This window comes from Ixodes scapularis, unplaced genomic scaffold (assembly GCF_016920785.2).
Source record: "Ixodes scapularis isolate PalLabHiFi unplaced genomic scaffold, ASM1692078v2 PGA_scaffold6__148_contigs__length_123643588, whole genome shotgun sequence".
In the NCBI taxonomy this organism is placed as follows: domain Eukaryota; kingdom Metazoa; phylum Arthropoda; class Arachnida; order Ixodida; family Ixodidae; genus Ixodes; species Ixodes scapularis.
Genome location: NW_024609881.1, coordinates 18,728,921 through 18,740,566, shown reverse-complemented (window position 1 = coordinate 18,740,566; position 11,646 = coordinate 18,728,921). Strand labels below are relative to the sequence as shown.

Genomic DNA, 11,646 nt, shown 5'->3' with positions numbered 1-11,646 from the left:
AAATACAACCACATGGTGTCAGAAGTGCTCCGGAAATGGAAGCCTCATCGAACTCGGAGAACGTAACGGCCCCAACGACACTGCTAGCAACGGGTTTCACGGGTTTCACGGGTTGCAAGATTCTTCGCTCTCAGGAAAACTTCAAAGCGACCCAAATCTGACACTGGAAGCTGCGCACACTCGAGCTCGACAGAAAGAAGCCGTGCATCGACAGCAACCCGTCGTCAGAGGCGAGTCCCAAGCAGAAGACATGACGCTGGATGCCCTCGACAAAAGAAAGTCAGCAAAAGAGAAAGGCGCAAAGCGGCGAGAATACCCGCCGAAAAACGCTGAAAATAATGCGGCTAGAACACAGACGTGTGGAAGATGTGGCAACAGTGCACACGAAAAGTCCAAGTGCCCCGCAGCGGGATCAATCTGTCGCAACTGCGGAAAAAAAGGTCACTGGCAACAAGTTTGCTTTAAGAAGCTTAGGAATGAGGGCAAGAGCACCCTAAAAGAGGTGACTCTACAGGACCCAAATGAAGCGCCAAACTGGATGATTGGAAGCATCCACGCAGCTGAAGAAAGTGCGTGGAAAGTCAAACTGCGAGTCAACGGAACGCCTGCTACATTCAAGATAGACTCTGGTGCAGACGTCAGTGCCATGCCTCCAAACACTGTCCCAAGCAAGGTGACCCTTGAGGAGACAGCTGCCAAGCTCTACGGTGCGAACAGGCAGCAACTCGAAGTGTTGGGCAAGTTTCAAGCGACGATACAACATAACAATAAATCTATACAGCACGTGATCTACGTAGTGAACGGCCTGGAAGAGCCTCTTTTGGGAAGAAAAGCCAGCAGCGAATTGGAGCTGATCCAACTTCTGTGCACAGTCTCGGACCAAACAGCCAAGAGGTACCATGAACAATACCCTGAGTTGTTCCAAGGTCTCGGAGAAATGGCAGGAGAGTACAAAATCAAACTCTCGAAAAACGCCACGCCAGTCTCCGTCCACACATCACGGCGTGTCCCCCTGGCACTGATGACGAAAGTACAAGAGCAGCTGGCAAGCATGCAGAAAGATCGAATCATAAGGAAAGTTGAAGAGCCTACACCGTGGTGCTCTGCAATAGTTGTTGTGCCCAAGCCGAACGGAGAAGTACGGATCTGCGTGGATTTGACACACCTCAACAAGAACATAGAACGCGAAAAGCTAGTTTTGCCCTCTGTCGAAGAAACACTGGGACGGTTGTCACGCACATCACTATACACAAAACTAGACGCCAAGTCCGGATTTTGGCAAATTCGGTTGGCAGAAGAGTCACATACTATGACCACCTTTATCACACCTTTTGGCAGATTTTGTTTTCAACGATTGCCGTTTGGAATTTCTTCCGCCCCAGAGTATTTTCAACGAAGGATGAACGAGATCCTGGAAGGAATCCCAGGAGTCCTATGCCATATGGACGACATCCTAATCACTGGTGCCAACGAGAAAGAGCATGATGAGAGGCTAGAGGAAATCCTTCAGAGGTTGAAAGCAGCAGGTGTCCGACTCAACGACAAATGCGAGTTCAAACAAAAGTCCATAAAGTTCTTGGGACACATCGTCAGCCAGGAAGGGATCAAGCCAGACCCACAAAGGGTCACAGCCATCTTCAATATGCCAGCGCCAACGACAGTGACCGATGTGAGACAATTCATCGGAATGGCAAACCAAGTAGGACGCTTCATCCCCCATCTTTCCGAAAAATTGAAGCCTCCGCGTGACCTTCTCAAGAAGGCAAGCGAGTGGACGTGGGACACTGCACAGAAAATAGCATTCAATGCAGTGAAGAAGGACATCCAGGAGGCAACAGCCCTAACACTGTATGATCCGCAACAAGAAATTATTGTTTCAGCAGATGCTTCGTCTTACGGTTTGGGGGCAGTGCTACTACAAAAGGACAAGAACGGAAACATTCGACCAGTAGCCTTCGCTTCGAAAGGACTGAGTACCACAGAAACAAAATACGCACAGATTGAGAAAGAAGCGTACGCCGTGACATGGGCATGTGAACGATTCGAGAAGTTCCTGCTAGGAACGCAGTTTCACATCCAAACAGATCATCGTCCACTCGTACCTCTTCTTGGGTCCAAAGAGCTGGATGCGATTTCAACCAGAGTTCAGCGATTCAAACTGCGGCTGATGAGATTCTGCTACACAATCTCACACGTGCCTGGAAAAGAACTCTGGACGGCCGATGCCCTGTCAAGGTCACCTGTTGAACCTCCAGACAATATGGAAGAAGAAACCGAGGCTTTTGTGCAAGTCGTCCTTCAGTCAGTCCCTGCATCCCGGGAGTACCTGATCGAGGTAAATAAGATGCAAGAGGACGACCCCGTCTGTACTAAAGTGAGGGAGTACTGTGAAAAAGGGTGGCCAACTAGCAAGCAGCAAGTGCCAATCGAGATAACCCCATATTTCCAAGAAAGACACAACCTCACGGTACAAGAAAACCTACTCGTGAGAGGCAACCGCCTTGTGATACCAAGTCAAATGAGGAAGCAAGTCTTGCACCGACTGCACGATGGCCATCAGGGTATCTCGAGATGCCGGCAACGAGCCAAGATGTCAGTTTGGTGGCCAGGACTAAGCTCTCAGATGGCTGACGTTGTCACAAACTGTCTCAGCTGCGCACACGAGTGGGTACCAAAAACACAGCCGATGATCGCGTCTGAGCTACCAGAGAGACCATGGCAACGAGTTGGGACCGATTTGTTCGAGTTGAAAGGAGCCCAATATCTGCTCGTCGTAGACTACTACTCGAGGTACGTGGAAATAACCAGACTGAGACAAACCACTTCAGAAGCAGTCATATCACATCTCAAGGCTCTATTTTCACGTCACGGAATACCTGAGGTTCTGCGGTCAGACAACGGTCCACAATTCAGCTCCAAGCCATTCGAAGGCTTCTGTAAGGATTACAAGATCGAGCACGTTACAAGCAGTCCACGTTATCCGCAAAGTAACGGGGAAGCTGAAAGGATGGTCAACATAGCCAAAGACATCATCAAGAAGTCTGAAGATCCCGAGCTTGGATTACTGGTCTACAGAACAACACCAGGACCTTCTGGGTACAGTCCAGCACAGCTTCTGATGGGAAGGCAGTTGCGAACCACACTGCCAGTATTGGCTTCTACACTCTTGCCAAGACTGCCCAACCATGAGGAGTTCCGGAAGAAGGATCGAGAAGAAAAAAATAAGCAAGCGGAAAACTACGACAAGAGACACGGAGTGTGCCGAAAACAGGAGTTAGATATCGGCAGCGAGGTATGGGTAAGAGACAGCAAAGCAACTGAAACAATTACGGGCAAGAGACCAGAACCTCGATCCTACACTATCAGGACAAGGTCAGGATATCTCCGCCGGAATACACATCACCTGGTTCCAACCAAACCCAAACCAAACCGACCAAACACATCCTGAAGCAAGCACACCAGAATTCTGTGTTCCTCCTACAGAAGAAAACATCCCAAAGACCCGGTCCGGACGGACCATAAGAAAACCAAAAAGATTTGGCGAATGACTTTTGCGTGGGAAAAAGAGATGTAATAATATTGTTTTATAAGTCCGAATAAACGGGGCAAGTAGGGGGACAAAAGAGGAAGAAGAGGACACAGCGCCCAGGGGATCTCAAAACGTTCTACACGTAGTGTTGCTTGTTACCCGGTACGACCGGTACAATCAGGTAAATACTACCACATGAACCACTGCACCACGAGTGACATGCAACAACAGGAGCTTTGTGTGAAAAGGTAAATATTCTAATTAAATCAATAAAATGCAGTCATCAACCCATTCAGGCTTTGCTACCTGTATGATGCGATACTTTTGAACACCCTGTGGCACGCTGCACTTGTGTGAGTACAGGATAAACAATTGATAGCTGGTTTTCTATCACAAATGAATGATTGGAATCAAGGCTACTAGCACGCTGGAATGTGCTGCTCTAGGGCGCGTCGTCTACCTGGCAAAATGTAGAGTCCGTCGCAGTTTGCTAGGAGTGAGGTACGTAAAACAGCATGTGTGCTATGCAGGTTGTTTGGCACATTCTATTGTATTGCCCGCTTCACAGATTCCGCCGCCTGAAACATTCGTCGGGCGTTCCAGCGTTTTTTTCATAGCCCCCGCTTTGTCTCAAAATTAGTGATGGGGCGAACTTTTGCCGAATCGGAAGTTCGATGCCAAATCTTGGGATTCGGCAAAGCCGAACGTTTGCCGAACTTTTCTAAAGATTCGGCAAAGATATATATTCGGAAAAAATACATTGTTACCAGACTCGTTGATATTTCGTTTTGTTCTGGCAAAAACAATGTTTTATATTTCTTTCTTTCTTAACTTAAATGCAACATGTTTACTAAATAAGGTGATATACTGCAAGATAATTCCCAGACAACACTTGGACATCCCCAGGATGCCCTCAGGACAACCTTTTGAGGACATTATGATGTCCTGAGGATGTCCTCAAATGATCCTGGAAACATCCTAAAAACGTCCTATTGTCCGGCCTCAGGACATCCTCAGAACGTCCTCAGGAGGGCAGCCAAGGAGTTTTCTAGTACATTTTTAGGACAATGCACTGCAGGTGCAGCTGTTCACTGAGCTGTTAGGATGCTTTCATTTTTATTGTTTCTAGGTTTTCTCCAACTGAACCTGAAGATGCCTGCAAGAGCTGCCTGCAGAAAAAAAACATGCATTGTTGTGCGCTAATTTAAAGTGAAATTACACACTAATTCTAGATTACTAGTCAGTGAGAGGCTAAGAACATAGGGCAAGGGAAATGAGGAAGAAAGCTGGCGGAATGCTGAAGAGGAGAAAAGAAATCCTCTCCCCTCCATCATGCTGTCGGCTTTAACTTTCGCGTATTTCCTTGCGCTATGTTCTTAGCCTGTAACTATGAGCATGATCGTGCCATTCATTATTGCAAACAAAGGTAACTGTTCAAGAAATACTTTATTGGAGAGGAAATGCTATACATGACTTTTTTCAATATCTGCACCAGACGTGCAGTCTGGCTTCGCATCTTGGTCAGCACTAGTCCAAATAATCAGCGGGATCTACAAAAAAAAAAAAAAAAAATCAATTTCATAAGCATTAATAATAAAAACAGGTAATGTGAGAAACTTACCATTATGTCGAACACCTCCGGCCTTTGACTGCAGCTTTTTCAGTTTATCTCCAGCGTGGCGCAGCCATACTTTAGGATGGTCTCCACGTCAGCTTTGTTTGCGCGCTCTGCATTTGATTTCACTGCTCCTAAAACATTAATTTGTGATGACAGTCACAGCAGAAAGCTAAGATGGTCTAGAAAAAAAATCACAATTAATGTTCGTGCGAGGAAGATCCCTTGCTACCGAGTCTACTTTCGCAGAGTTAGAAAGCTCGAAGAATTCGTTTACGCGCCGGCATCTTTCCCGCCGAAATTGCCGTTCATTGCTTTCCGCCATATCGAAGAAGTACTACATTTAAAACACACTAACCTTTGTCACTGTCGTGCATTGCTGCCATCATCAATTTGGTTGGAACAGCGCGGATATACAGACTCGCAGCGCTGACTAACAACTAGAGCACAAGCCTGTGTCTACCCTTGGACGACTCATGCCACGCCCAAAAGATCGCCCTGGTAAAAAAAAAAGCGCAAGGGGTTATATATAAGATTCCGTGCGGGGTTTGTGCGGCCTCATACATCGGCGAAACGAAGAACTTTAGAGAGAGAATCCGTCAACATAAAAACGACGTGCGCAAGTTCGATCACGAGCGTAGCGCGGTCGCTGAGCACTGCGACGTCAAGGACCATCGCATCAACTTCGACAACGCATGCATCGTTGACGTTGAGACGAATCCTCAAAAAAGACTGTTCCTAGAATCATGGCATATTCAAACAACGCCACAGAACATCGACAGATCTCTAGGGGCTTTACCATCCGCCTATGTGAATGGGCTTCGTCACATTATTGAAAAAGGCAGAGCCGTAGAAGAAGACCAGACACACGCAGTAGAAGAAAAAGAAAAGGACACTGCTCCTCAACGGCCACCCCTGAAGAAGAGGCCGAATTGGCCTTGAAACGTTGGGTCCCTACAGAAGGGCTTGGTTGGTGTTCGAATTTTTTAATATTAACTCAGTGATATATTTCTTCTTCCTCAAATCGTCATCATCTTCTCCTTCGCCGTTAATGAGAACATTTTAAAAGTTTTAAACACAAGAAACCAAATAGCCAATAAACATTAATAAGTAAATAATAAATAAATAAATGACAGCTAAAAATAAATAAAACTAAAAAATTAAAAAAATAACGTTAAAATATTTTTATTAGGAAATAAATTACAATTAAAAATTTAAACTAAAAATATTTTTATTTTTTAAGTTTTATTTATTTTTAGTCGTCATTTATTTATTATTTATTTTTTTAATGTTTATTGGCTATTTAGCTTCTGGTGTTTAAGAATTTAAAATGTTCTCATTAACGGCAAAGGAGGAGAAGATGACGATATGGCCAGAAATATATCAGCGAGTTGTAAATCAGCGCTGCTAGTCTGTTTCCTTCTTGTGTGTCTGTGAGTGTGACTGTATCCGTGCTGTTCCATCCAAGCATGAATTACCAACTAGCCCAAGCATCCCCATTATCAAGCCATCATCAACCTCGACGCTATTTCTGTTTCTGTCCTGGCTTAGCTTAGCTTGCTTGAGTCTCTCGGATGGGTGGATAATTGCCATAACGGTACACCTTGTAGTAGGCGATAGCTTGCGCCACCTAGAATGAATGTTGCCAATGGAACTGAATTCCGAAATACTGCGCAAGTACAAAACTAATAATAATCGTGGTGCGTCTTGGTTTTATTAAAGAATTGTTTGATGAAAACTATAGTCAAAAGATGTCCTAAACTTACGCAACTACATGTAATAATTTGTATGTAAAATTTAGTTGAGCAGTAAACGTGAACTGTGTATACTACCGCCATTTCATTCATTTTTTTTAAACGTAATGAAATTGAGGACGTAATCGGTGTCATTTTTGTGTGTTTACTGGCAACTTTAGTGACTCCTTGCAGAAGGGGCGTGACAACGAGGCTGGGTAGAAGCGAGCGTGGCGCAGTCACGAATCACGCTGCGAGAGTTTCGGTTTTGAGGCATCATCAGAGCAAGCCTGCATGTGTGTGTACATTACTAAAATGAAGGCAATAACACTGCGTTCTTACTTTCTCTGGGAGTCACCGTTTCGGGCGCGAAAACAAATGCAACGGTTGCTGAGCCTTCACCAGAAGAGAGAATATTAATATTTTGAATATGCATGTTCTCCGATTTGAGTCACTTGACGTCAGCTTTGCATGAAAGTGTGCGTCCCATATTCGCAACGTCTCGTTTTTAACGTTTAAAATGCCTGTTTCTGGTGTTAGGACACACACGAACGTTTCGGAAGGTAGGGAGAGTGGATGTCGGATGCGCAACGTCGGGCATTATAGTTCTGTGCTTAGTTTTATGCAGATACATGTAAATCGCGAAATAACACTAATTGAAAAAGCAATATTATTTTGTTTTCGCACAAACAATACTTGTGAGCCGAAAACAGAATTGTTATAATTGCGAGGAGTGCTTTAAAGTAATTGTCCGCCAATGTTTTAATGTTTCAGAATGCACCGCATCATTTGTCACTTGCGCAGTGGACTGCGTAAATTACTGGTTCCAAATCCGGATGCCTGAACTGCTGTGTCGCCATCATTTTCGTTGCCCACTTTGTGGAGAGAAATTTAAGGGGATGTTGCGGATGCACTAGAACTTTTTTTTATACGAACAAGAGGGGGGCTGGTCGTTTGTTTCTGAGCCGTGCCTCTTAACTTTGCTGCAAGTTTTCCACACACAGTTCACACGTTGCGAGCGACGTCGAATCGTCGGGCCATTTAATCCTCTAATCTCCGGTGCCTTTCTGAAGCCTCGAACAGGGTAAAATAAATTTCGAGCTTTTACACAAACGGTTTTACAGTGACCTTTTACACTGCCTCGGAGAAAGAGAGCATTCTGAATTCTTACTTTCTTGCTCTTCTGTCAGTTGCATTGCTATTACGGTCTGACATTACCAAACCAACTGTTGACCAACTGTTCTCGTAATCATGATGGGAGCATCTTTCTAAAAAAAAGTCAGTGTCATGGTGAGAAACACACTTAAAGATTTTTTTAAGTGCAGCACGGTTGCCAGCAACGCCTCTGACGGGTTTGATGAACTTTCAGTTTAAGCGGGGCAGAGCTATTAGTAATGCCGGATTACCATGTGCATAGCAAACATGGATTACTGGTTGGGATGCTCGATAGCGACCTATTGAGAACTGACTTTGGATCGTTGTCTGGAAGAGGATCTTGGATGGAACCAGGGATGAAATCTACTTTCATCATGGCAACCCGTTGCAAGTTTCGCTCTGCCATTCAGTGCTTCGAGTGCTGGCAGTTGCTCAAGCAGCAACTTTCCGTCCTTTGAGAAAGGTGTGTTCACATCACCAATGTGCATTATGGACCTCCACGTGCGTGTGCGGCACACGAGCCGTGCTTTTGTACTAGGAAAACTAATAAGAAAATTCCAAAAAATACGTTGCAGTTTTTCTTATTACTTACCTAACCAGGCGGAGTTCCGCCGAAATGTTTACATTTAAGATACTAGGAAAACTGCCAGTTTGTCGCACGACCAGGTGCTTTCGTGGTCGCCCACGGCCATACTAGTCACTTTTTTTCTTTTCTTCAGTGTTCGGAGCATTCACCGCCGCTGAATCATATGCAAAATGCCAATCTGTGTCGTGTCCTGCGCATCGGAGGTGCTGATACTTGCACCGGCTCTTGTTCATGCCATGTTGTGTTTTAACATGTTTGTTCTTGCTCTGTTTAGTTTTTTATTTACGAATGCAAGTGGGGTTTTTGCATGATTTTGGTACAGACGCAGAGTTGGAACGTTTCTAGCGTTCAAAGGGGGCCAAGCTGAGCAGAGAGGTGGGTAAGGTTCCTGCCATCTGCAGACGATCAAACGGTTTTGCACATTCGCGTACTTAAGTTGTTTTGTCGTTTTTTTTTTTTTCTTGCCAAAGGTTTTGCTGGCCGGTTGTTTCTTTTGTGCTTTTTTTTTAGTGATATTTTTTTTTTGGTTGTGGGGAGAACTTTTGTTTCTGGGCTTGGTCACATCTATATTGTGACTCGTTTAATATTCTTCGAAATAGCCCCTGATTTTTTCGAGTCACCTTTGATCTTGCCGAGTCACTCTTGGTTCTGCTCAGGGAGATGAATTTCATGTGTCCCCAATACGCCATGCTTCTAACCTCTGCTAATTTAAAACATTCTTCCTTGTCTGTAATTGTTTGTGATGCGTATTGACTATACTTCGTTTCAGCTTCGGTCCGAGCGCGGCCGATGTTGTGAGCCGAAGGGCCATTCAAAGAGCGGAAAAAGCGCAGCGTCACGGCGTGCTCTCTGCGCTGGACAGGACTAGCCGGCAGAGGAGCGCGCACAGAGAGACGGCGAATACCGGCTGGTCCTATCAACTGCAGAGAGCACGCCATGACGTTGTGCCTTTTTCGCTGTTTGATTGGCCATTCGGCTCATAACATAGGCCGCGCTCGGAACGAAGCTGAAACGAAGTATAGGCATTGCGAGACTGGCTTTTTTTTTTACATGCGGTGTATATTTATGGGAATGTGGGAGCTTGTATAAGTGTGGGTCGGATATTTTTTTCTTCCGTACGGTGTACACACTTGTAAATAGTATACATATCTTATGTACATATTTGCATTGTTGACATGAGTCAGCAGTGGCTGTAAATCTTTGTGAAATGGTTCAAATTTCGGGGGGGGGGGGGGGATGGTGCTTTTTGTGTTTTTGTTCTTCTGACGAGAAGGAAACTGTGCTTGGCCATGAGATGCCATTGTGATAAATCACTTTTTTTTGCGTGTCGTACCAATGGAGATACAAGTAGGTATGTTTCTTCAACTCTGTGTCCACGCTGTTGGTGCTTATCGACTTGTCGGTCTAAATTTTCAAGGACCAGTAGTTTTTTTAATGCAGAATAAACTACAGAAGTGCATTATTGAAAAATGTGTAATGTCTATGTTACATACTTCTAACTGAGCACAAAAATATTATGGCAAAAATATGCCAAGGCCCAGTGTCGTCGCAAGAAAAATAAATACACCAACTTTACATAAAAAAAAAAAACATGGATTAAACTTTTTTGTTTTGCACTGTTCCTGGTTGTTTTTTTTTCCCTGATATTTGAAGTAGATGTACCATATCTTCCATACTATAAGTTGCAAGCGAAATTCTGGCTGAAAGAAAACTTTCCCGTACTAGGTGTACTTCATCCATGTCTTACACCTATTAAAAATGGTAAGTCAATAGTTCCCAAACAAATATGACTCTGTGCTGACTAACATAACTATATGCATGTAAGTTTATATATTGCATAAAAATATACTTTTTTATATTTTGTAATGTTTTAGAAGAAGGCTGTGGCTAGGGTTCTGTCTAGACGTAACAATAGTCGCCACTAGAGTTCCATCCAGACGGAAGGTTAGTAAACCTTGTAGAGTTCCGTCCAGATAGAACGACAGTCACCACTAGAGTTACATCGAAACGGAATTATAACCGCTGCTAAAGTTCCGTCCAGACGGAAGAGAAACGGGCCACTGAAGCTCCGTCCAGCATGCACAAGGATTTATCTCTATGCTCCTACCCTGACCCATTAATGGAGTAACAATTGGCAATGTTCCTATGTTATTTTTAATGTAGTCTTCAAGTAAAATGCACTTGTCCGAGCAATCCTATAACATTTCTACTGCTTCCTGGAAATAACATTTGTTCAACCTCTGCAAACCGCACATCTCTGGCTTATATTACGTCGTATACCGATTCAAAATCGCCTCCCATGCAAGCTTGTTTCTTTTTTTCTAAAAAGTAGTTACTGGTAGCCAGATACAGTGAATGTGGCAGATGCCATTTTCACAGCATTATTTAGGAATGGCAATCATTGTATAGCAAGACCTGAGGCTGGGTGCATTGTCGTAATGAAGAAGAACAGCCTGTCTCAACTTTCCACAATATTTTTCCGTGATTGCAGCACATAATTTTGTAATTAGGATCTTTTAGTAAAACCCGCGAGTAACCGCTAGAAAAAACAGCCTTGGCATCCCAACAAATTGATTGAAAGCTTGTTTTCGTTATTCTAGCTTGGACGTAAAGGAACAATATCCTCTACTGAGCCCTATGGACGGAACCAACGGGGCTTTACAGGGCTTGCTGTCCTTTCATCTGGATGGAACTCTACAGGGCCAGCTACCTTTCCTTCTGGACGGAACTCTACTGTGCCTGCTATCGTTCCGTCTGGACAGAACTGTACTGCGTCTGCTGCTGTTCTGTCTGGACGGAACTTTAAACACTCCTTTAAAGTAAACTAAACATAGCAATTTATTTATTTCAAAATACTGCGACCTCGATGAGGTCATCGCAGGAGTGGAGAGAAAACATACATATACATTCAAAAAGGCCATCGATTAAAGATGTACACACCCTACGAAACAAAACTTGGAAAACCGTGAAAAATGCAATATAAAAAAGAGTACAAAAACAAACACATACACTTCAATTACAGATTCCT

General features: G+C 44.1%; 1 protein-coding gene across 1 annotated transcript; it reads left to right on the top strand.

Moving 5' to 3' along the window:
- The first annotated feature begins 250 nt into the window (after positions 1-250).
- LOC120844166 lies at positions 251-11,441 on the top strand. The gene is made up of 2 exons (XM_040215816.1): positions 251-894; positions 11,219-11,441. Exons 1-2 carry the CDS (start codon positions 251-253, stop codon positions 11,439-11,441), a joined length of 867 nt encoding a protein of 288 aa, XP_040071750.1.
- The last annotated feature ends 205 nt before the right edge of the window (positions 11,442-11,646 follow it).